Genomic DNA, 26,883 nt, shown 5'->3' with positions numbered 1-26,883 from the left:
ATTAGGTGGCTGCCTTGGGCGTGGGATTGCTGCACCTGTTAGGCCACCAGACTGTGTTGTAAGGTCAATCACACAGGACGTAAAAGAGGATCGGCAATGTGATGCCCCTGCTTGTCAATTGAATTGAGTTCTAATTGTTTCGTTGGCAGATGTAGGAGTGCCTGGGTCCTCCCTATCATCTGGATCTGCAGTTAGTGATACCTCCTCACTGTCACCACTATCTCTGAAAGTAAGATTTCAATTTGCTCAACACTCTCCCCCTATGTGTAAATAGTAGGCTAAGTACTGACTACTCTCACTAACTTCTGTCTTGTCCCTGCCGATGCGTACCAGCAGGAAGATGATGTGTCTATGCAGCCTTTACCGACTATGTTGTCTCCTGAAAAGAAAATACACAAGCGAGTCAGCCCACCTCCCAGAGGTGAAATGTCTCTTTGATGTACATGTCACAATATGGTGGATATCTTCCAAAAAATAATTGAATGTGTCTGTTTAGTTGTATCATAGGTCACCCCTTTATTAACCAGGGGACTCCCGAGTGGCGCAGCGGTCTAAGGCACTGCATCTCAGTGCAAGAGGCGACACTACAGTCCCTGGTTCAAATCCAGGCTGAATCACATCTGGCTGTGATTGGGAGTCCCATAGGGCGGCGCACAATTGGCCCAGCGTCGTCCGGGTTTGGCCGGGATAGGCTGTCATTGTAAATAAAAATGTGTTTTTAACTGACTTGCCTAGTTAAATAACGGTTAAAAAAATATATATACAAAAACACTCTTACTTATTCTCTTACTCTTTTCCCACCAGCCAAGCGACCCGCCCACCCAAACCAGAGGGTGTCCATTCAGCCCAAACTTCCCCCCTCTGTCCTCCTCACCCAACCCTTGGCCCCTCTTCTCAAAACCAGGACCATTGTCATCCAGCCCGTTGGCCTGCAGACTGTGGTCTCAGTGATCAAGGATCCACCGCATGTGACTGTGCATGCTACTGTACCCTCTACTGGTGAGAGTCTGAACTTTCATACTTTAACTTTACTCTTGTGTTATCTTACAATGAAATCGTATTTTGTATGTCTACTATTATTTGGAGGGGTTTGAATAGTGTTCTGCACAGTTTTGTTGTGACGAATGCTCCTTTACATTGGTGGGTCTTATTCACTGAGGTAATTCAGGTTATATGGCTTCCTCAGGGGGGGTACTATGTTAGTCACATGCAATATCTCAGACCCCACTGGCCCAATTTTGACAAAACTTGGGTGAATGATGCGTCTTGCTATAGTAATCATGTGGAATTCCAAACTTTGAACAAGCATATCTCTTACCCCGTTTGAGCTACCGTCATGTAATTTTGCACATACTTGCATTTTTTTTCATGACAGAAAGGTTCCCCATAAGGACCTATAAACTCTGCCGCAAATTAGATTTTGAATCATTTGTAGGGGTTGACGGGTTTACTGTTGCCTTGTTACAGTACATAATGGTATTTGTAAGGTAATGAAGAAGCTGAAACAACATTCTGTGAACAAAATGAAAAATAGAATGTGTATTTGTAACTCCTGTGACTGCACCTGTTGTTATTGACCACAAGGTGTCCTCAAAACAGTGGCTGCTGTGCAAAGAAAGCTACTGGCTTCTCCTCAAATGTAACCTAAAGTAGCAGCAAAATAAACGCCTGAAACTAGATCCCCTACATACAAGAACAAAAAAAACATTGGGGGAGGTTATCTTCGGCACTGTTCAACCAATCCAGTAAATGTAGAGGAGGAGTTAAGATGGAGTTTTGCCTTTTTAACATCCAAAAGCGGAAGTTATGTCACAGGCTCTCTTTCTATTTCCTCTGAATTCGGAACATCCGGTTGTTATGGACTCAGCCAAGACTACCTCAAATGTAACACAATGACCAGTGTATGACCAGTGCATACCATGCAGGATCCCCGAGGACAGACTCTAAAAACCACTGTAGAAATATTGTTGTTTTAAAACGTATATTTCATGAACGTCAGCACAGAGCACACTCATATCAACTACACCCGTCATAACCTCTCATTTATATACCAATGATCAAACAGATACAGTACATCCATCTGAGGCTGCGTTTACACAGGCAACCCAATTCAGATATTTTTTCAACTAATTGGTCTTTTGACCAATCAGATCTGCTCTTTTGTCTATAATTCTCTCTGAGTTCTCTCTAAGGCAGCAGGGTAATGGCCCATTAGTAGCCAGACTAAAAGCCTTTAACCTCAGTAGGATCTTAGGTCTACTTGTATTATTACAGTGTAATTAGCATGGGAGTGTTTTCCTCTGTAGGCCCCTAATACACTCTATTAGACTTCAGTAGGCCCAGGGCTTTGAAGGTGACTGGCAGGGCTTTGAAGGTGACTGTGGCAGGGCTTTGAAGGGGACCGTGACAGGGCTTTATATGTTTGATAATGGATCCTTGGAGGACTGCTGAAGGTGTCTGAGGGAGGGACAGGCTCTCAGCACTAAACAAGAGTCTGACTCTGGGCAGGGAGTGGGATGGATCTGTTTATGGGGGGTCAGTATCCCATACAGGTGACCTGACATCCTTAGTGATCGCGGATGAGTAAAAAAGACTACAGTCTGGATTAGAAAGAAAACAAATTTTATCTGAGCCCAGGATTGATCAGTGTGATGAACATTGTGAAGAGCTATTGTACATGTTCCTCAGCTCTAAGGATGCTGGCTACTCTGACTGTTCAGTCAGTTATGTTACGGTGATGTACACTGACTGTATTCAATTAGTTATGTTACAGTGATGTACGCTGAGTGAAGGACACCCCAGAGGGACATAGGATGATCTCAGACCTGGATGTGCTTTAGCCAACACTTCTGACTCTGTTATGCCTCATGAGTTATTCAGAGATGGCTAACATCCAGGTTTAGGACAACGCTAAAACAGACAGAAGGGTTGACCTCTTTCTTAACTGTATCTGGTCTTTGTCAGCAGCAGTTCCCACGATGCATCTCCAGCCGAGACTGTTGATTGGACCCCAGATCGCTTCCCCAGCCCCTCCCCTTCTCGCTGTCACCAACCAGGTGTTCACCATGCCAATTGTACCCCATCATGTTACCATGGAGACCACTGCTGTTTCTGGCCCCACCCATCCCATGGCAATGACCTATCACAACACAGCTGTGGACACTGAGGTATGTTTGAAATGCATCTGACCTCCGTACAGCATGTCTGCTTTCCCTCTTGACCTTTTTGGAGAAGAGCCTTCAGCATTGTGTTCTGTCTTATTCCATGATTTATTCCCTCAGATTAAAGGCACACAGTGCGGAAACATCTATCCTAAAGTAACATCTTACCCCAGTCTTCTTAGGTGCTCAATCTCACAAAAATAGAGGACATGCTGGGGTCTGCCCAGTGTCCATCCAGACATCTGGAGAGAGGTGGTGTCCATCCAGACATCTGGAGAGAGGTGGGAGGAGTGGAGGTGGTTGGTAGTTAGAAGGGCAAGGACACTTTAAAACCAATAGGCCCTGAGGGTGGTCAGACAGACAGATATTGAGCACCTGGCTTTTTACTGTGGTAACACTTACCTGGGGGAGTATGTCTCACGGATGGAACATTTAGGGGGTAGAGGGGTGGGGTCGGTCCTTATGTGTTTGCTAAGTTAAATATTTATAAGATTTATGTTTTGCAGCTTATAATATGTGTTGAGAAGAGACAAGTTATTGTTATAACAAAACGCTGCCTGGATCTTTAATTTAAAGACCATTGTTCCCTTCGGTCTCAACATACAGTGCCTTGCAAAAGTATTCACCCCCTTGGCATTTTTCTATTTTGTTGCATTACAACCTTTAATTAAATTGATTTTTATTTGGATTTCATATAATGGACATACACAAAATAGTCCAAATTGATGAAGTGAAATTTAAAAAATAAGTTGTTTAAAAAAAGAAACAAAAAAGAAATACGGAAAGTGGTGTGTGCATATGTATTCACCCCATTTGCTATGAAGCCCCTAAATAAGATCTGGTGCAAACAATTACCTTCAGAAGTCACATAATTAGTTAAAATAAAGTCCACCTGTGTGCAATCTAAGTGTCACATGATCTGTCACATGATCTCAGTATATATACACCTGTTCTGAAAGACCCAAGAGTCTGCAACACCACTAAGCAAGGGGCACCACCAAACAAGCGGCACTATGAAGACCAAGGAGCTCTCCAAACAGGTCAGTGACAGTTGTGGAGAAGTACAGATCAGGGTTGAGTTATAAAAAAATATCAGAAACTTTGAACATCCCACGGAGCACCATTAAATCCATTATTAAAAAATGGAAAGAATATGGCACCACAACAAACCTGCCAAGAGAGAGCTGCCCACCAAAACTCACAGACCAGGAAAGGAGGGCATTAAACAGAGAGGCAACAAAGAGACCAAAGATAACCCTGAAGGAGCTGCAAAGTTCCACAGCGGAGATTGGAGTATCTGTCCATAGGACCACTTTAAGCTGTACACTCCACAGAGCTGGGCTTTATGGAAGAATGGTCAGAAAAACATAAGCAAATGTGTTTGGTGTTCACCAAAAGGCATGTGGGAGACTCTCCAAACATATGGAACAAGGTACTCTGGTCAGATGAGACAAAAATGTAGCTTTTTGGCCATCAAGGAAAATGCTATGTCTGGTGCAAACACAACACCTCTCATCACCACGAGAACAGCAGATAGCCTAGTGGTGAAAGCATTGGACTAGTAACCGAAAGGTTGCAAGATCGAATCCCTGAGCTGACAAGGTAAACATCTGTCGTCCTGCCTCTGAACAAGGCAGTTAACCCACTGTTCCAAAGCCGTCATTGAAAATAAGGATTTGTTCTGAACTGACTTGCCTAGTTAAATAAAGGTACAAAAAAAACGCCACAGTGAAGCATGTTAGTGGCAGCATCATGTTATGGGGATGTTTTTCATCATCAGGGACTGGGAAACTGGTAAGAATTGAAAGAATGATGGTGCTAAATCATCAGAAATTCTTAAGGGAAACCTGTTTCAGCCTTCTAGAGATTTTAGACTGGGACATAGCATCCTGCTAAAGCAACACTCGAGTGGTTTAAAGGGAAACATGTAATGTCTTGGAATTGCCTAGTCAAAGCACAGACCTCAATCCAATTGTGAATTTGTGGTATGACTTAAAGATTGCTGTACACAGCAGAACCCATCCAACTTGAAGGAGCTGGAGCTGTTTTGCCTTGAAGAATGGCCAAAAATCCCATTGGATGGATGTGCCAAGCTTATAGTGACAAATCCCAAGAGGCTTGCAGCTGTAATTGTTGCAAAAAGTGTCTCTACAAAGAATTGACTTTGGGGGAGGTGGATAGTTATGCATGCTCAAGTCTTCAGTTTTTTGTCTTATTTCTTGTTTGTTTCACAATAAAACATATTTTGCATATTCATAGTGGTAGGCATGTTGTGAAAATCAACTGATACAAACCCCCTAAAATCAATTTTAATTCCAGGTTGTAAGGCAACAAAATAAGAAAAATGCCAAGGGATGTGAATACTTTCGCAAGCCACCGTAGACTTGATCTGAAGCCATACTTGTGATTTTGCTATTCATTGTAAATGTTTGTAGGCCTTTGTAGCAAAACTGTATTTATGACCATATGTTACCCATTCATGCTTTTTACATGTTCTATTTATATCTGTAAATCAGCCAATGACATCAAGGCACACCCAGCCATAACCTACAGACACCTGTGTGTCCTTCCAAACTATATAAACTAGTGTTAGTCATTGTAGCCTGGCGGAGACGGCTTGGCTGTCATTGTAGCCTGGCGGAGACGGCTTGGCTGTCATTGTAGCCTGGCGGAGACGGCTTGGCTGTCCACACGTTGGTATCCAATTATTGCATCTGAGCTCCTAGATTGTGAGGCTTTCCTTTTCTTTTTCGAGGAGAGACGAGAAACATCTAGAACATTGTTTTTTCGTAACGCAAAACATGTAGCTGTCTCATAACAACTGAGATATTTCAGTGTGTTCTTGAAGTGGTCCCTAAAGTGGACATATGTTTTGATTTGGCCTGTTGGCATGTGTGTCATCATTGTAGAGTACATGTTAGTATTACTGTGGACACCTTGCGCTGGTAGGCATTGTATCATACTTTTTTAAAGACCCAACTTCTAGGTGAACCCAGCATGAGAGTAAAAAATACCTGGCTAAAGTAACCCATGTTTGGATTATTCAAGCAACTCAACTGGCTGGGTCAAAATAACCCAGCATGTGTTCTGTTCACTATTTAACCTGTGCTGGGTTAGAGTTTAGGAAATCTCTCTAAGTCTACTTAACCATTCAAACACTTGGTACAAATAGTATTTAAAATAATTGTAAATACTTTAAATGGGTTTGATTGAGCTTGTGTTGTGCAATGGGACCAATAGAACAGATACAAAACTGCAAATCCCACCCATCTGGCTGTCACGCCCTGACCTTAGAGATCCTTATTTATTCTCTGTTTGGTTAGGTCAGGGTGTGACTCGGGTGGGAAAATCTATGTTTTCTATTTCTTTGTTGTTTTGCCGAGTGTGGTTCCCAATCAGAGGCAGATATCTTTTGTTGTCTCTGATTGGGGATCATATTTAAGTTGTGATTTTCCGTTTGGGTTTTGTGGGGTGTTATTTTCTGTTTAGTGGGGGGGAGGGGGTTGTTACTTATTTTCAAGAAATACTCAAACAAAAGTATCATGAACACGTATCACAAAACTGCGCTTTGGTCCACTCTTCCCGCTGGCACAAACGGTACAAGTATTTGACAGATTTCAAATAGTTGCACTCAGGTTTGCATAGGAAAGACCCTTCACTTTACTTAACCATTCCAACAAGGTGACATAAGGACAGCTGGAGTGACTGGTTTATTTAGCCTTGTCTTGAAGGAATAATAACATTATAACGGTTAATCACTGTTTAGGACCATATGTAGCACTGTTACGTGCAATACTATTATTGGACTTTTCTCAAATTGAAGCGAGTGGAGTGGATAAGCCAACATTAGAATAATAAAAATATTATCTTATTGTTTTGAGGCAGAGGTTTCACCAATAAAATCTCTTTAAATTAATGCTACGCTATTTGGGTTTTACTGTGGTAGAGCTTGGCAAAAACATTTGACACAGTAGCCCTAGTAATAAATGTTGAGTTGTGTTGGCTCAGTCAGTTTGTTAACAGCTTGTAATCAGTTCTAGAAGAAATACTTTTTCAAACTTTGCTGAAAAAATATGAAATTGATATGGTAGCCCAACAGACACAAAACAGTCAACAAAGAAAACAACATAATTTCATAATTATTTCCTACTTTCTCAATAGGCTGAACTCTTAGACAACCTCAGAAAATGTTATTACTTTAGTCTCTAATTAATTGCAGTGAAAGTGGTTTTTTTCCCACCTCGATATCTAAGAGCTATACACTATAAAAACAAATGGTTCTATATAGTGCCAAAATAAGGGTTCTTTGGCTCGTAACGATTATAATCCTTTTTTGAAGGTTCTATAAAGAACCATGCTCATACGGTTCTAAATGGAACCTTTGTGGTGCTATTAAGAACCCTTTCCTAAGGTTCTATAAATTACTATTTAAAAAAAGGTTCTATATAGCACCAAAAAGGGTTTGAATGGCTCTTTATAGAACATTTATTGAGAATTTAATCAATGTCAAAGGTTCTACAAGGAACCTTTTGAAGAACCATACAGGGTTATTTTTTTTTGGGTCAGATATATTATATGGTTAAGTGTGCTAGCTCTCTCTACACAGTTCTCAATTGACAAGATACCAATCACTGGCCATAAGTAAGTAACCTTGCGAGGTGCGAGCAGGAATGAGTTATTTTTCTGTACCATGAGACAGCTTGATGTAGACCACCTGGACAGGACGCTAGTCTATCGCCGGGCCGTACCCCAATGTTGAAAGATAAGCATAGTACCAGGTCTCATTTTTACAGTCTTTGGTATGACTCAGTTGAGGATTAAACTCCTAACCTTCCAATCTCAGGGCAGACATTCTAACCACAAGGCCACTGTGGTTAGAATGTGATGGCATAACACAACAGATTAGATCAACTGGAATGGCAATCTCACTCACAGTTGCACAAAAAGAGCTGTGAGCAAACCACCCCCCAAAATATTCTGTTTGATTCCAGACCTTCTTTGAGTCTCTGTTAGAAGCATTAACCGTCTCCAAAGCTTCATTACTGTGTGATGGCAAGAATTTCGTGCTGGGAAGTTTCTTTGAAGCATTTTGCTGTGTCATGTGGCTTGTCACCTTTCTAGAAGACAAGGATGGCTTGTGTGTGCGTGTGCCTGTGTGTGCATCCGCATATGTGAGGAAGTTGTTTGTTTACGATAACGGACCAACCATCAGGCCAGGGATCCTTGTCCAGTCCCAGGGGACTGATGTCTGACTGGTAATGAATTATGTTTGACCTTTAACCCCTGTGGGAACCTTAGCAGGGCATAGTGTCTGAAAGGACTTTCAAAAGACCCAATCTGTCTGTTCCCAAGGGCGGAGGAGGCCCATATGGGCCCAGATGGGTGATTTATCTTTCTGTCAAACCAAAGAGGAGATAAAACAATCATGGACATCACTGGTAAAACATGACAGTGGCTTCTGGCTTTGCCTCGTACCTAATAACACCCCTTAGCACTGATATATTCACAGCCTATCATAGACTTTCACAGCCTTTTTCTGTTACTTATCCTATCACACATGACCGCATGGCATAGTTTTAGAGCTATTCAGTAATCTGTTTTAGCCTCGTAAATACCAGACTGATTACCCCTGCTTGCCAGATTAGGCAGCTAGCGATGCTAAATCTATGTAGGACCAATGTAGTTTTACCACACTCAATTCCGGTGGATTCTTACCAATCATTTGTTGTAGACTGGTAACAGCTACTGAACAGTGATTATTTTGAACTCCATTATGCAGTCTGACTGTATGTCGAGTAAGTTGACGTTAAGGATCATGAGTCTTGTCCTGGAGGAAGAATTGAGCAATTTCCCTATAGATACAGTTGAAGTTTACATGCACTTAGGTTGGAGTCATTAAAACTCGTTTTTCAACCACTCCACAAATTTGTTGTTAACAAACTATAGTTTTGGCAAGTCGGTTAGGACATCTACTTTATGCATGACACAAGTAATTTTTCCAACAATTGTTTACAGACAGATTGTTTCCCTTATAATTCACTGTATCACAATTCCAGTGGGTCAGAAGTTTACATACACTAAGTTGACTGTGCCTTTAGACAGCTTGGAAAATTCCAGAAAATGATGTCATGGCTTTAGAAGCTTCTGATAGGGTAATTGACATCATTTGAGTCAATTGAAGGTGAAGTCTGGTTCATCCTTGGGAGCAATTTCCAAATGCCTGAAGGTTCCACATTCATCTGTACAAACAATAGTACGCAAGTATAAACACCTGGGATGACGCAGCCATCACAGGGCTCAGGAAGGAGAAACATTCTGTCTCCTAGAGATGAACGTACTTTGGTGCGAAAAGTGGAAATCAATCCCAGAACAACCGCAAAGGACCTTGTGAAGATGCTCGAGGAAACGGGTACAAAAGTATCTATATCCACAGTAAAACAAGTCCCATATCGACATAACCTGAAAGGCCACTCAGCAAGGAAGAAGCCACTGCTCCAAATCCACCATTAAAAAAAGCCAGACTACAGTTTGCAACTGCACATGGGGACAAAGATCGTACTTTTTGGATAAATGTCCTCTGGTCTGATGAAACAAAAATTGAACTGTTTGGCCATAATGACCATTGTTATGTTTTGGAGGAAAAAGGGGGAGGCTTGCAAGCCGATGGAACACCATCCCAACCGTGAAGCACGGGGGTGGCAGCATCATGTTGTGGGGTGCATTGCTGCAGGAGGGACTGGTGCACTTCATAAAATAGATGTATTCTTGAGGAAAGGGTAAAATATGTGGATATATTGAAGCAACATCTCAAGACATCAGTCAGGAAGCTTGGTCGCAAATGGGTCTTCCAAATGGACAATGACCCCAAGCATACTTCCAAAGATGTGGCAAAATGGCTTAAGGACAACATCACAAAGCACTGACCTCAATCCCATAGAAAATTTGTGGGCAGAACTGAAAAAGCATTTGCGAGCAAGGAGGCCTACACACCTGACTCAGTTACACCAGCTCTGTCAGGAGGAATGGGCAAAAATTCACCCAACTTTTGTGGGAAGCTTGTGGAAGGCTATCCAAAACATTTGACCCAAGTTAAACAATTTAACCTGTTTGGGATAGAGGGCAGCATTTTCACATTCGGATGAAAAGCGTGCCCAGAGTAAACTTCTTGCTACTCTGGTCCAGAAGGTAATATATGCATATTATTAGTAGTATTGGATAGAAAACACTGAAGTTTCTAAAACTGTTTGAATGATGTCTGTGAGTATAACAGAACTCATATGGCCGGTGAGAACCTGAGAAAAATCCAACCAGGAAGTGGGAAATCTGAGGTTTGTAGTTTTTCAACTCATTGCCTATCGAAATATAGTGTCTATGGAATCATATTGCACTTCCTAAGGTTTCCACTAGATGTCAACAGTCTTTAAGAACCTTGTTTGAGGCTTCTACTGTGAAGTGGGGGCGAATGAGAGCTGATTCAACCAGAGGCCTGCCACAGTGCCATGAGCCTTTCACGTGCGCACACGTGAGAGCGACCTGTGTTCCATTGCAATTCTAAACACAAAGGAATTCTCCGGTTGGCACATTATTGAAGATTTATGATTAAAACATCCTAAAGATTGATTCTATACATCATTTGACATGTTTCTAGGAACTGTAATATAACTTTTTGAACTTTTCGTCTGAACTTTCGCCTGGACTTGCCTGAGCCTTGTGAGTTTGGATTTGTTTACCAAACGCGCTAACAAAAGGAGGTATTTGGACATAAATGATGGACCTTTTCGAACAAAACAAACATTTATTGTGGAACTGGGATTCCTGGGAGTGCATTCTGATGAATATCATCACAGGTAAGTGAATATTTATAAAGCTATTTCTGACTCCACAACATGGCGGGTATCTGCATGGCTTGTTTTTGTGTTTAAGCGTCGTACTCGGATTATTGCATGGTTTGCTTTTTACGTAAAGCTTTTTTGAAATCTGACTGTGGTGCATTAAGGAGAAGTATATCTATAATTCTGTGCATAACACTTGTATCTTTTATCAAACTTTATTATGAGTATTTCTGTGAATTGATGTGGCTTTCTGAATATTCACCGGATGTTTTCGAGGCACAAACATTACTGACCATAAAGCGCCAATATAAACAGATTTTTGGATATAAATATGAACTTTATTGAACAAAACATACATGTATTGTGTAACATGAAGTCCTATGAGTGCCATCTGATGAAGATCATCAAAGGTTAGTGTTTAGTTTTAACTCTATTTCTGCTTTTTGTGACTCCTCTCTTTGGCTGGAAAATGGCTGTGTTTTTGTGACTAGTCTCTGACCTAACATAATCATATGGTGTTTTTTCGCTATAAAGACCATCGGACACGATGGGTAGATTAACAAGAAGCTTTAATTTGGTGTATTGCACTTGTGAATGTATGAAAGTTAAATATTTCAAAAACATATTTTTGAATTTCGCGCTCTGCCTTTTCAGCAGAATGTTGTCGAGGGGTTCCGCTAGCAAGGAGGCCGACAAACCTGACTCCGTTACACCAGGAGAAATGGGACAAAATTCACCCAACTTATTGTGGGAAGCTTGTGGAAGGCTATCCAAAACGTTTGACCCAAGTTAATCAATTTAAAGACAATGCGACCAAATACTAATTGAATGTATGTAAACTTCTGACCCACTGGGAATGTGATGAAAGAAATAAAAGCTGAAATAAATCATTATCTCTACTACTATTCTGACATTTCACATTCTTTAAATAAAGTGGTGATCCTACCTGACCTAAGACAGGGAATTTAAATGTCAGGAATTGTGAAACTGAGTTTAAATGTATTTGGCTAGGGGTATGTAAACTTTCAACTTCAACTGTATATACCAGCTACAAAGTCAAAATTTGTCTATTGTAAAAATATTTAAGTTAAGATTGGGGTTAGGCATTAGATTTAGCAGTTTGGTTAGGGTTAAAATCAGATGGTATGATTTTGTTGCTGTGCTAGCTAGTGACCACTTTACAGACCTGCCTCGAACAAGATTCATTAGGAAAAATGCTAACCTCTGTATATGAGCGTCTGCTAACTTATCAAAATGTAATTGTCTAGTGTCTATTGGATGTTTTCCATGAAACCCTTTACCTCAGCAGATCTTACACATCAAACCTGTGGCATCACCTCTCACTGACCGAATCCATGTTCCCTGTTGTGATGTACTGTAGTTGTATCACTGGCTTAGCTGCACCGAAAAACAAACAGACAAGTACAGTAGGAATAGATCATTTGTATGGCTCATGGTGGTGGAGAACCTTTGTTGGATTTGGAATATAATTCACTGTCTTTGAAAAAATACAGTTTACAGTGCATTCGGAAAGTATTCAGACCCCTTGACTTTTTCTACATTTGGTTACATTACAGCATTATTCTAAAATGGATTAAATGTCCCTCATAAATCTACACACAATACCCAATAATGACAAAGCAAAAACAGGTTTTAGATTTTTTTGCAAGTTTATTAAAAGTAAAACACTGAAATATCACATGTACACAACAGTGGTAGGCTTGATTACCAACAATTACCAATTACCAACAATTACCAACAACGATGGGAGGAGGTGAGGGCTTTGTGGTGTCAGGAAAATAACCTCACACTCAACGTCAACAAAACTAAGGAGATGATTGTGGACTTCAGGAAACAGCAGAGGGAACACCCCCATCCACATCGATGGAACAGTAGTGGAGAGGGTAGCAAGTTTTAAGTTCCTCGGCATACACATCACAGACAAACTGAATTGGTCCACTCACACAGACAGCATCGTGAGGAAGGCGCAGCAGCGCCTCTTCAACCTCAGGAGGCTGAAGAAATTCGGCTTGTCACCAAAAGCACTCACAAACTTCTACAGATGCACAATCGAGAGCATCCTGGCGGGCTGTATCACCGCCTGGTATGGCAACTGCACCGCCCTCAACCGTAAGGCTCTCCAGAGGGTAGTGAGGTCTGCACAACGCATCACCGGGGGCAAACTACCTGCCCTCCAGGACACCTACACCACCCGATGCTACAGGAAGGCCATAAAGATCATCAAGGACATCAACCACCCGAGCCACTGCCTGTTCACCCCGCTGTCATCCAGAAGGCGAGGTCAGTACAGGTGCATCAAAGCTGGGACCGAGAGACTGAAAAACAGCTTCTATCTCAAGGCCATCAGACTGTTAAACAGCCACCACTAACATTGAGTGGCTACTGCCAACACACTGTCAATGACACTGACTCTACTCCAGCCACTTTAATCATGGGAATTGATGGGAAATTATGTAAATATATCACTAGCCACTTTAAACAATGCTACCTTATATAATGTTACTTACCCTACATTGTTCATCTCATATGCATACGTTGATACTGTACTCTATATCATCGACTGCATCCTTATGTAATACATGTATCACTAGCCACTTTAACTATGCCACTTGGTTTACATACTTATCTCATATGTATATACTGTACTCGATATCATCTACTGTATCTTGCCTATGCTGCTCTGTACCATCACTCATTCATATATCCTTATGTACATATTCTTTATCCCCTTACACTGTGTATAAGACAATAGTTTTTTTTTTGGAATTGTTAGTTAGATTACTTGCTCGTTATTACTGCATTGTCGGAACTAGAAGCACAAGCATTTCGCTACACTCGCATTAACATCTGCTAACCATGTGTATGTGACAAATAAAATTTGATTTGATTTGTACTTTGAAGCAACTTTGGCAGCAAATACAGCCTTGAGTCTTCTTGGGTATGAAGCTACAAGCTTGGCACACTTGTATTTGGGGAGGTTCTCCCTTCTATGTAGTTCCTCTGAAGCTTTGTCAGGTTGGATGGGGAGTGTTGCTGCACAGCTATTTTCAGGTGTCTCCAGAGATGGTCGATTGGGTTCAAGTCCAGGCTCTGCCTGGGCCACTCAAGGACATTTAGAGACTTGTCCCGACGCTACTCCTGCGTTGTCTTGGCTGTGTGCTTAGTGCTTAGGGTTGTTGTCCTGTTGAAGGTGAACTTTCGCCCCATTCTGAGGTCCTGAGCACTCTGGAGCAGGTTTTCATCAAGGATCTTTTGCAGCGACGCTCGGTTCATCTTTCCCTCGATCCTGACTAGTCTCCCAGTCCCTGCCGCTGAAAAACATCCCCACAGCATGATGCTGCCACCACCATGCTTCACCGCAGGGATGGTACCAGGTTTCCTCCAGAAGTGATGCTTGGCATTCAGGCCAAAGAGTTAAATCTTGATTTCATCAGACCAGAGAATCGCGTTTCTCATTTTCTAAGAGTCCTTTGGCAAAGAGTCCTTTAGTCTGAGAGTCCTTTAGCAAGCTCCAAGCAGGGCTGTCATGCGCCTTTTACTGAAGAGTGGCTTCCATGTGGCCACTCTACTATAAAGGCCTGAATGGTAGAGTGCTGCAGAGATGGTTGTCCCTCTGGAAGGTTCTCCCATCTCCACAGAGGAGCTCTGTCAGAGTGACCATCGGGTTCTTTTGTCATCTCAATGACCAAGGACTTTCTCCCCCGATCACTCAGTTTGGATGGGCGGCCAGCTCTAGGAAGAGTCTTAGTGGTTCCAAACTTCTTCCAATTAAGAATGATGGAGGCCACTGTGTTCTTGGGGACCTTCAATGCTGCAGAAATGTTTTGGTACCCTTCCCCAGATCTGTGCCTTGACCTAATCCTGTCCTTGAGCTCTACGGACAATCCTTTGACCTCGTGGCTTGGTTTTTGCTCTGACATGCACGGTCAACTGTGGGACCTTATATAGACAGGTGTGTGCCTTTTCCAAATCATGTCCAATCAGTTGAATTTACCACAAGTGGACTCCAATCATGCTTGAGATGTTTCTACAACTTGATCAATGGAAACAGCATTCACCTGACCTTAATTTTGAGTCTCATAGCAAAGGTTCTGAATACTTATGTAAATAAGGTATTTCTGTTTTTTATTTGTAATTTACAAAAAAAAACTGTTTTACTATGTCATTATGGGGTATTGTGTGTAGATTGATGAGAAAAGAACAAGCTCTAACTGAACAAAATGTGGAAAAATTCAAGGGGTCTGAATACTTTCCGAATGTACAGTAAGTCAGGGTACAGTATGATGACTTGATCGCTCAATTCAATCAAACTCGCATCTCGGTATTTACTGTATGTAGTGTCAAATTTATTTATATAGCCCTTCTTACATTAGCTGATATCTCAGTGCTGTACAGAAACCCAGTCTAAAACCCAAAACGGCAAGCAATGCAGGTGTAGAAGCACGGTGGCTAGGAAACTCCCTAGAAAGGCCAAAACCTAGGAAGAAACCTAGAGGAACCAGGCTACGAGGGGTGGCCAGTCCTCTTCTGGCTGTGCCGGATGGAGATTATAACAGAACATGGCCAAGAAGTTCAAATATTCATAAAAGACCAGCATGGTTAAATAATAATAATCACAGTAGTTGTTGAGGGTGCAACAAGTCAGCACCTCAGGAGTAAATGTCAGTTGGCTTTTCATAGCCGATCATTCAGAGTATCTCTACCGCTCCTGCTGTCTCTAGAGAGTTGAAAACAGCAGGTCTGGGACAGGTAGCACGTCCGGTGAACAGGTCAGGGTTCCATAGCCGCAGGCAGAACAGTTTGAAACTGGAGCAGCAGCACGGCCAGGTGGACTGGGGACAGCAAGGAGTCATCATGCCAGGTAGTCCTGAGGCATGGTCCTAGGGCTCAGGTCCTCAGAGAATTAGAGAGAGCATACTTAAATTCACACAGGACACCGGATAAGACCGAAGTACTCCAGATATAAGACTGACCCTAGCCCCCCGACACAAACTACTGCAGCATAAATACTGGAGGCTGAGGGGTCAGTAGCGTTTTCCTGTGATCAAATAAAATCCCTGAATGGTTTTGGGTACTGTTAAAACCTATTCTTTCGGACTACCAGGTAGACATCCCTCTCAGGTGCTGTAGATGCCAATTCTCAGATTTAGAAGTGTGCGTGCATGCGCTTGTAAACAAAGGCACTGTATAAACATTGCAACGGCAAGTTCTCCACCGTAAAACAATAATTTCATGGTTCTGCAAGCCTTATGTTGACTTTTCCACCCCACCGCCCAATCAGAGTGCAACATCAACAAACCTGCAGTCAACAGCTGAAATCTACATCTCTAGAGTAGAGACTCGTATGCCGATTCCTACAGCTTCATATCAAACTCATTTTCAGCCTCTTATTCAGGCTCCCCGTACTCCCAGTTTACACCAGAGCCAGTGAAGTGCCAGATTGCTGACTCTGTCTACCATTGTGGAGGAGGGGTGGTTTGTTCTGTTGACTATACAGTGGTTGCTTAATGGCAGGGTTGACTTTCCCCTTGCAGGATGTGTATCCCCCACTCCCCCAGCATTGGGTAACCAGACATGCTCTTTTTGATTTCTCAGGACCTGGCAGGCCCCCCTCCCCCTGAATCGAATCTGTTTCTAGACTAAATTAAACAGTGTAGTCTGAATTTGCATAGCTCCAAAAGTCACGCTATCAGATATGTTAGAGAGCAGAGCAGAAAGCAGTGAAAGCGCTGGAGCAGTAGACTTTAGTGGGGTTCTCCTGTGGTCTATGGCTCAGTGGTAGAAATACCAGTCTGAGGGCATTGGAGGACAACAGAATGTATGCTAGTCAACTGCTACTGCTAGGCAGTGTTATGAATGTTCAATGTCTAGTTTTGATATACATTTGGTTGAGTTGTGAACTAACGTGAATTTTAAAAAAAGACATGTGTATATATATATATATAATCAACATGTCATTGAATTTAGGTTAAAAGTTTGGTCAAAAAAAGACAATGCCCTTACGTTGATTCAACATCATCACATTGATTTTTTGGGTTGAACGGATGTGGACACAACATTGATTCAACCAGTTTTTGCCCAGTAGGTGGAGACTTAGATATAGAATAAATCTCTATATATGGGTCTGGATTGACATAATCAAATGCTGTCTCCTTTATACAAATGAGATGGAACTGATGCTGTTTTAAATGTGCATTGTTACTCATAAAGTTGTTTATTTTATCACCTAAAACATTGCAAGAACATTCCTCTTTTGGTAATTTAGTTCACTCTGATAATGCTCTCTCTCTCTCTCTCTCTCTCTCTCTCTCTCTCTCTCTCTCTCTCCTTCCATGTATGGCTATCATTAAATAATCCCACCACTAATCCAGCTCTCAGTCCACTCAGAGATGGAAAAAGGCAGTGCGTGTGTGAAGTCTATTCTGCAGAAACATGCTGGAGTCATTATCAGCTTGTAATTGATTCTGCGTCAGTTTTTCCATCTTTTTCAGCAGCTGCACCTATTGGGTGTGACTGAGGGAGTAAGTGACTAAATATATGTGCTGTTAGACAAACAAGTAGCTAGAGCTGCGTACTGCAGGTGCTCTGTCTGGGCAGACAAGATGGCGACCAAAAGGTCAGCCATACCCGGCAGTAACACGTCAACAGAATGGTTTTGTAAAACTACAGCCAACATCATCTGCATGCCAAGGCCAATATACTCATATTATATAATCCTCAAGCTCTCCTGTGTTGTGGACATCCATTTTGAATTGTTAATGTATTCTGAGTAGGAGTAGTCAGCTGATGCGTGGTATTTGCAACACCATGGTTGTATGCGTTTGATTTTCTCATACATCCATGCTGAAATATGTATGAACTTTGAACTTTCCTATAAAAGCATCTCTGTATGACGATGTCAGTCACATTATTTGATCAATCCCTCCCTTTCCAGGTGTGTGTGGAGCGGCGGCAGCAAAGGATGGTGAAGAACCGTGAGTCGGCCCTGCTGTCTAGGCTGAGGAGGAAGGAGGCGCTGCAGGCCCTGGAGGCCCGTCTTAGGGGGGCGCTGTGTGAGAACCAGAGGCTGCTCGTGGAAAACGGATCCCTCAGAACCCAGCTGGACGGACTGCTCACTGAGGTGAGCCGGGATAGACACACAAGGCCCCTGTGTGAATACTTTCCAAACGTATCCTTGCTTCCTCGCTTCCTGAAGCAATGACTGATCTGACACGAATTTATAGGTTTAAGTGAGGGTTCCATTCCACTGCTTTCACATATGCACTGACTTCAGACACCAGATCACCCACTCATACAGATGTGAGTTCTTAATTTGATCCCCCTATTGCAGGAGAACTTTCCTAAACTTGTGTATTTGAGGTTTAAAAAGGCTTCTGAAGTGTGTAATTTCCAATTTCCCTTACAAAAAAATATATTGACCCCTATAAAAATTTCCATTAATCTTAATCCACATAATAATTCACATTTTCTGTTGCTGCTGGTTCAAATTAAGATCCTACATCTGTAGAACACATCCATTTCTATTTCTCACTGTTTTGATGTGCAATAATCACTGATCTGGGATGATTTGATACAGTTGCCAGTTCAGAGCTTGTACTGATCCAGTCAGGTAATTTTTCTGCACTTTTCTTCACAGAACACTGTGCTGAAGGTGACTGCTCCAAAGAGACGGGCTGTGTGTCTCATGGTCATCCTGGTGTTCTTCGTGCTCAACACTGGTCCCCTGCGGTGAGCATTTTGTCTGTCTGTCAATGGGGGGCTTTTATGTCAGCCAGTCAGTCATCTCTTTGCCATGTCCAGAGCCCGATAATTCACTAACATGCTGTATAAATTACGCGTTTTCTCCCAATGTCTCAGAAAAAGGGCCAAATCTAAGCCTTTTTTTCTCACGGAGGAAGGCTTTGGAAAGTTGGCTGAGAGTCGGGAGAGGAGAAGGGCTCGCTTGAGTTTTCCATACGCTCAGGCTTCCCAGAATTTCAGAACTAGGAATGGGGGAGCGTTGCTTCCCTTTCACGCCGGCCGGTTCGGAAATGAAACTTTGAGATCAGCTGCACATACGTGCTTATTTATAGACTCCAAATGTATTCTATCACTCCGTTCCGATTGGACATGTTCCTTTGAGAGGATTCAATAAACCAGGGACTGAACTTTCGCTAATGTTTCCAGTCATAGCTCAAGTCGATATCAAATGTTTTTTCAATTAAGGTCCTGCTGGGTTTATCTTTTGTCACTCACACGTTTTGGATTCATTTCCAGGCATTTAGAAAAAGGCATTGGTTAGGGGTGTGTTTTATTTTATGGGGTGTGTTTTCATCTGATGCTACTGCACAAGATTTTGACCACTCTTTGGCATTGTTGTGTTGAGTACCTCTGTCAAATCTTACTGGGTCTCGTATTGTTTTGGCTCGAGTAGGAGGCCACAAGTTTATTATCCTCTTCTGTGTGTGTGCATGTGCAAGTGTGCGTCTGTGTGTATACGTAGGCTTACGGTATGTGGCCTTCAGATTGCAGGCCTGTCTAAGACTAAGGCAAAGAAACTGGCATGTTACTGCTCTGTTTCAGCAGTTATGGGCAGCCTAGCTGGGTGGAGAAGGTACTTTGATATCCTAAAGTGCCCGTGTATCCAATAACTTTGAAATGTTTGAATCATTCCTTGATGTAATGTGATTTGTGGATTCAGATCAAGTATTTCAAATTTAGCTTAGAGCGTAAATTAAAATCTTTGATTTTGTTCACACACACAATGGATGTAAGTCATGCCTCTCCTAAGCCAGGTGAAGTCTCTGTGGTTTTAAGTCTGTAGTCTGGCCACAATGACCAATCCTCTACTTCCTGACCTGTTGTTGTGATCACTCTTCTTGTCTTCAATACCCGTCTTGCTTGTTTCAAGCTTGTGTGCATTTTGATCTTTTTGATAAAACATTTTAACTTTTTGAGAAAATGATTTGAAGAGCCTTTATGGATTTATAACAAATTAAACACTACCGTGAAATTGGAAACTTTTTGTTGATCTTTGTAATGGCTTTAGCCACCATTGTATGTGAATGTGTGTGACTGATTCACTGCAGAACGATTCGGTCCTCAAAGGGAAATTCTCTAAAGTCTGTAATGCTCTAATGTTCTTGAACATGTGTGTGTTAGTCCATGTTGTTCTTGCCGTGTTTGGCCTGGCTTGTGTAACTGAAGACCCTGTCCCTCTGGTCTCAGTATGTGGGAGTCGGAGCCCAGCAGCTCCAGTCTGTCCACGGGGACGCCACAAAGCAGCCGACATCTGCTCAGCTTCTCCCCCGACCAACAACAGAGGAGTAGGGAGGAAACACCAGCCCCCCAGTCCCCATTGGAGCCGATGGACGCTCAGTACCCACAATCCCACCAATCCCAGGACAGGTAATTACCACAACAAGAACATGAGGGTCCTCAAAAGTTTCTGGCCCAATATACATATAATGCTGTGTACTGTATGCACACACGGACGGACGGACGGAGGGAGGGAGGGAGGGAGAGAGGGCGGGGTGGGCCCACATTGCTTTGGTGCAGTGCTATGTAACAAGGAGATCCAATGGTTTCTGCTAAATCTCTCACTGACTTCTAATTAACAAGTCTATTTACACATCGGTACATTAGAGTTAGGCACAGGCTTGGATTGATAAGCTTTAAAGTCACATCTTTGCCTTTGCAAAATGCTCACAAACCAGGAAAAATTTTTTTTTTTAAGAAGGACAAAAAAGCTGAATTAAAGAGAAGTGGGTACCCTCAAGTGTTGGCTTCTGGAGGAGAATCGGATCCATCCAAGAGAACTTCATTCTGTCCAGGGAACCAGAACTGTAGAGGAATTGGCCGGTCGTTTCAGTTTGACTAAGCATCTATTTCCAGCCCTGTTTTCTTTGTTGGAATGGAAAGATTGCTCATTTTATCTTGGTGATAATATTTACATCCATTTGATTATTTATAGGGGACAGTGCACATTCATCAATATTACAGTAATTCGACATCCATGTAAATGTGCCGGGGCTAGTCAAAAGCTTATACAGGACTCCTATATTTACCTTATTTAGTAATCCAGGATTATTCTGTGGTGAAAAATCACTGTGTTGAATAGGAGCGTTGCAAGCAGAGCACAATATAATAGTATTACTTGTGGCGTCTCTTTTTAGTGGCCAGTTTAATTTGAACCAATTTGGCAAAATCAAACTAATATTGTCTCGCAAGTTTCCTCTTTAACATCAGTGTATAATTTCAGCACTAGTTATATTCGTGTTGTGTGTGCAGCTATAGGATCTTAATTTGAGACAGTTTGCAACAGCAGAAAAACAATCCTGCATCAACAGGAAATCTGAATTATTATGTGGATTATAATTTATGGACATTTTTGTAGGGGTTAATACATTTTTTGTTAGGGCAAATCAAGAAAAACATTTCTACGTGGAAATGAGAAATGCACTACAAGTTTGCATTTAATTCTTAAAAACAAAATAGTGATGAAATTAAGATCCTACATCTTTATCTCACTCAGTCAAAGATTATGACCTTGCTGTGTACAAGTCATATAGTTGACTGAGTATTTATTTTGGCACGAGTGATACAAAGCACACGAGGCCTTAAGAGATGACAGACATGTTTGCAGGAAGCATGCGCTGTGCCGTGTATGAGTCCTCCTGTATGTCACTCCTGCAAACAATCTATTCATATCCAGATTGACAGACTATTTATAAACTCCTGGCTCAACACCGGTTGTCCCCATGTGTCCAGCTCTCTGCTACATAACTTCACTATAAATGCCTTGTGGTAGTACAGCAGTAGTCTAACTGGAAGGCTTGGAGAAGGTGACATAGTCTCCCACTGAGAGAGACCACTTAAGGAGTGGAGCATTATGTAACCGATAGCTTAGTCATCTGGGCCCAGGCTATAGAACACAATACTGAATATCATCAAAGTATATGTTCACCAGCACAATGTGTGTGGACTCCTCCTTTTTGGCTTATGGGCCATTTTAATGCCCTTTCTCCACCCTATTGTTCTGATCTGGAGCCCAGGGCTCATCCGGACAAGTGGATGTTCCACACAGATTTCAGGAACAGACCATTTATCTAACTATTCCCAAGAGAAATCCAGTCCAACTTCTCTGCTCCTGCTGTGTGTGTCTGTGCCTACCTGCGTCTGTGTGTGGGAAGATCCCACTGGCTCTGCTGGTTATTGTTGCAGCTGACTGAGCAGAACTCCGTAAAACTTATTAACTCAAACCGTTTAGTTTATGACATCATTAATCAACTCAACCCCTTCTTTATTTATGACATCATTCATCAACTCAACCCCTTCTTTATTTATGGCTTTGTTCATAAACTCAACACCTTTTAATTTATGACATCTGTAAGAACCGATGCTGGAGATGATCAGCAGGTACAGGGAGTACACATTTAATGAACGGACAAGTGACAGAACAGAAACAGCGTCAGAACGGGGAACAAACGACATGACATAATGCTGAAGTCGGGGAACAACCTCGGCAACAGACAGATATAGGGGAGGTAATGAAAGCAGGTGATTGAGTCCAATGAATCGCTGATGCGTGTGACAAGGGAAGCAGGTGTGCGTAATGATGGTGGCAGGAGTGTGTAACGCTGGGCAGCCTGGCGCCCTTGAGCGCCAGGGAGTGAGAGCGGGAGCAGGCGTGACAACATCATTCATCAACTCAACTCGTTCTTTAATTTATGACTTCATTCATCAAGTTGTTTTGTCTATTGAGTCATCTGCACAGTTTTTGTTCCAGATGCTCGTTTAGAACTGATGAACACCTGGGACATCCAGAGTAAGTGACTGGTATTCCGGTTAATGCATTAAGGTCTATAGACCACAAGGAAAACCCACAACGTACCGCAGCATGGTCCTGTAGCATATCTGCTGCTGAATCACAACGAGATCAGAGAGGGGAATGTGTTGTTGATTGTCTCCCTCGCTTCCTGTCTCTCTTTCTCTCAATCTATCCCTTTGTTTCTGTTATCCCCCCCCCATCTATCTGTGCTCTAGGTGGGAGGACTATGCTCCAGAGGAGATGGCTTCCCACTCTCCTGTCTCCAGGACCAAGTCCCTCCGGTCAGTACTAACCAAGTCAATCTGATCTGTAGCCTTCTACCAGCAGATAATTTGTTTCTACAACTGTAGGATCTTAATTTGATCACTTTTTTTTTTGCTGAGAATTTTTAGTGTGAGCTTCACGATTGACATATTCACTGAAAACCCACGGTTATATTATCAGTATTGTACTTTTCATGTAGCCTACTTTTGGCCAGCTAATAGCCTCACCACCGTTCAATTAACATTATGGACTAAACGTTCAAATCCAGTTGCTGCAGGAATATTTTGCTGTGACAATATAGGTCAAATTAAGATCTTACATCTGTACTTAGCCTCAATCGTCCAGCCTTCTTGTCTATAGTGCCAGTATGAAAGCAAGATTAGAACATCCGGTTAGGTAAGACTTGGGTACATCGATTTCAGAATTTGAATTCCATATTGAAATCACGGTGATAGCTACCGCAATTGAGTATCAATGAGTCCACTCAGTACTCTCTGAAGAGCTAGACTTTGTCCTCCTCATTGTTAAGTAGACTGTAATGTGATCCGCGTGGTCCACTCATCAAACCAAAGTCTTCACCAGTCATTTTGACGCCGTCACAGTTGACTGACAAGATGGATGGTGCTCAGTATGAAAACTGATGGCCCACACTTTAGCTCCACCCATGAGGTTGGATGAGGTTCATACTGTATGAAAGCCAGCAGCAGCCTTCAACAGCTTTTACATAGAAAAATCCCTGAAAATCAAACGTTTTTTTAATTCCGTCATAATAAAATACAATATGGCTACCAAGTTCACTCCGAAGATGAATAGAAAGCACATTTTCTTTCAGGCAATCAAAATAAGTTAATAAAGTATGATTTCTAACTGAATATTGGTTCTTCCCCTCTAGTCTGGCTCAGAACCTGAGAGGCTGGGTTCATCGACACGAAGAGGAGAGGACCAAGTCCACACGTTCTACCACCGATCAATCCAGACATACAACAACTGAACAGCACACAACCAAAACTGTCCTGGTAGGTTAGACACGCTTCTTCCCTACAAAGATACTAACTAGGTCCTAAGTTTTCCCTGGTCAGGCAGGTTACATGGCCCTAATAATGAAGACATTTTAATGTCTGATCAGACGTCAGTAATGGTCCTTGCTGATTTTTGGACAGGTTAGGCAGTACCTCAGAGGCTATTTAAACTGTCAGTACGTAGGCCAATGTGTACTCCAGTAGAGGTTTCAGGCCCTTGTCAACACGGCTCTCCGTGATGGCCCATTAAGTAGAGCTGCCACAGCAACATACACATATTCTCACTAGACTGTTTATCTTTCTTGTTATGAGGCCACAGCTGCCGACATCTGACACCATTTGGCTAATATTGTAACGATGTACGCTGAAAGTCGGGAAGCAAGTTCAGGGAGTGAAAACATTTAATAAATAAAAGAACAAAACGCACCGACATAGAACAGAAACAATGACGACTGGGGAAGAAACCAAAAGGAGTGACATATATAGGGCAGGTAATCAAGGAGGTGATGGAGACCAGGTGAGTGTCAATAACGCTGGTGACAGGTGTGCGCCCTAACGAGCAGCCTGGTGACCTAGAGGCCGGAGAGGGAGCACATGTGACAAATAGCTAAATATGTTTTTGTGTTAAAACTAACACTCAAATTTAACCTCCGGGTTATAAATCCTTCCTTAGGTTAGATACTGATATTAGTTGATTGCATTTGATTTGTTTTTGATATAGCACTTTTTATTTCGTTTTTGACATCTGGAATGTGTTGTCTTTGACAGCTTAAATAGAGAGGTAGAATGCTGGGGGCTATAGGTGAAGTGTTACAGTTTCAAACTGGCTTCCATTTGAACTCAGACCCATTGAGTCAAGTCTGTAGTCTGCTGTGCTGCAGTCAGAATGTGAGGAGCCCAAATCATTAAATCAGTTTTACAGGCCTAAAATATTGGTCCCACTTGGAGACAAAGTCATTTAAAAAAAATATATATTTCACCTTTATTTAACCAGGTAGGCTAGTTGAACAAGTTCTCATTTGCAACTGCGACCTGGCCAAGATAAAGCATAGCAGTGTGAACGGACAACACAGAGTTACACATGGAGTAAACAATAAACAAGTCAATAATACAGTAGAAAAAAAAGTCTATATACATTGTGTGCAAAAGGCATGAGGAGGTAGGCGACTAATTACAATTTTGCAGATTAACACTGGAGTGATAAATGATCAGATGGTCATGTACAGGTAGAGATATTGGTGTGCAAAAGAGCAGAAAAGTAAATAAATATAAACAGTATGCGGATGAGGTAGGTAAAATTGGGTGGGCTATTTACCGATAGACTATGTACAGCTGCAGCGATCGGTTAGCTGCTCAGATAGCAGATGTTTGAAGTTGGTGAGCGAGATAAGTCTCCAACTTCAGCGATTTTTGCAATTCGTTCCAGTCACAGGCAGCAGAGAACTGGAACGAAAGGCGGCCAAATGAGGTGTTGGCTTTAGGGATGATCAGTGAGATACACCTGCTGGAGCGCCTGCTACGGGTGGGTGTTGCCATCGTGACCAGTGAACTGAGATAAGGCCAGTGGGTCTGGCGACGAATATGTAGCGAGGGCCAGCCGACTAGAGCATACAGGTCGCAGTGGTGGGTGGTATAAGGTGCTTTAGTAACAAAACGGATGGCACTGTGATAAACTGCATCCAGTTTGCTGAGTAGAGTATTGGAAGCTATTTTGTAGATGACATCGCTGAAGTCAAGGATCGGTAGGATAGTCAGTTTTACTAGGGTAAGTTTGGCGGCGTGAGTGAAGGAGGCTTTGTTGCGGAATAGAAAGCTGATTCTAGATTTGATTTTAGATTGGAGATGTTTGAGATGAGTCTGGAAGGAGAGTTTAGTCTTTGAATTTTTGTGTTTTGCTGTTTTAACTTTGTCAGTAACAATGTCTTCATACAGTTTTGTGAAGCTCACACTGTCTTTTGGTTCTCACGTTCAGCCAGTACTCAGCAGTGTGTCAGGCTCAGTTACATATACAAATGGTTTGAGGACATTATTGTTGATACATTGTGTTACTGTATGCACCACTTACTCTAGAAAGAAAACAAACTAGTAAAAACACCCAAAGATATGGTGCCACTAACAGGTCAAATTTGGCCCACATGTCATTTTATTTGGCCCCCTAAGTTTTTCGAAGCAGAACAAATATATACAGTATATTTTTATTTTTATTGTTGGACATAAGACTGTAAAAACACCAGCAAATCAGCTCAGTTATTAGTTGACATGGGAAGAAAATGATAACCAATGGTGTTTCTTCTCTTTGGGAGGATTCCACGTGCATCTCTAGCTTCCTGTGTAAGACATATTTAGGGGTTGCCTAATTGGAAGTGGGGGTTTCCACTGTGTATGACACCCTCAGGGAGTTCCAGGAAGTTAGGGAATTATCTGTGATGATCGTGGTAAGTAAAGAGGAGGAAGAGGATATAAATGAATGTTTAATAATGTTAGTTGTGCAGCGTTTCATGCTCAAGGCTCTCCTACACACGTAACCCTCAGGGCTAGACCTGGTCCTTGACTCAGCCTTTCTTTTCATTAGCTCCATCTCAAATGATACCATATTGTCTCTGTAGTGCACTACAAACGGATGATCAGGGGGCCAGAACATAATTACAAATTTGCAGACTGCAAATTGAAGTCAAGAAGCCCAAACCGATATAATATTTGTGTAAAGCAGAATCATTTCAAACCTGGCTGATATACAGTATGTGATTATATACAAATATCTCTCTATGCGTGGGAAT

General features: G+C 42.1%; 1 protein-coding gene across 7 annotated transcripts in view; it reads left to right on the top strand.

The window, feature by feature from the left end:
* The window catches only part of LOC112227060 (cyclic AMP-dependent transcription factor ATF-6 alpha), a 50,664-nt gene that overhangs the window by 4,237 nt on the left and 19,544 nt on the right, over positions 1-26,883 (top strand). For 3 of the 7 annotated variants that reach the window (XM_024391866.2, XM_024391867.2, XM_024391871.2), the window contains 9 exons: positions 150-229; positions 334-421; positions 805-999; positions 2,965-3,167; positions 17,949-18,134; positions 18,651-18,742; positions 20,222-20,401; positions 23,039-23,104; positions 23,980-24,103. In XM_024391866.2, coding sequence (XP_024247634.1) covers positions 150-229; positions 334-421; positions 805-999; positions 2,965-3,167; positions 17,949-18,134; positions 18,651-18,742; positions 20,222-20,401; positions 23,039-23,104; positions 23,980-24,103 — 1,214 coding nt within the window. The remainder of the gene's footprint in view (positions 1-149; positions 230-333; positions 422-804; positions 1,000-2,964; positions 3,168-17,948; positions 18,135-18,650; positions 18,743-20,221; positions 20,402-23,038; positions 23,105-23,979; positions 24,104-26,883) is intronic. The other 4 variants (XM_024391869.2, XM_042307776.1, XM_024391870.2 and 1 more) reach the window with 3 other exon arrangements.

This window comes from Oncorhynchus tshawytscha, linkage group LG28 (assembly GCF_018296145.1).
Source record: "Oncorhynchus tshawytscha isolate Ot180627B linkage group LG28, Otsh_v2.0, whole genome shotgun sequence".
In the NCBI taxonomy this organism is placed as follows: Eukaryota; Metazoa; Chordata; class Actinopteri; order Salmoniformes; family Salmonidae; genus Oncorhynchus; species Oncorhynchus tshawytscha.
This window is presented reverse-complemented; position numbering and strand designations above follow the sequence as displayed.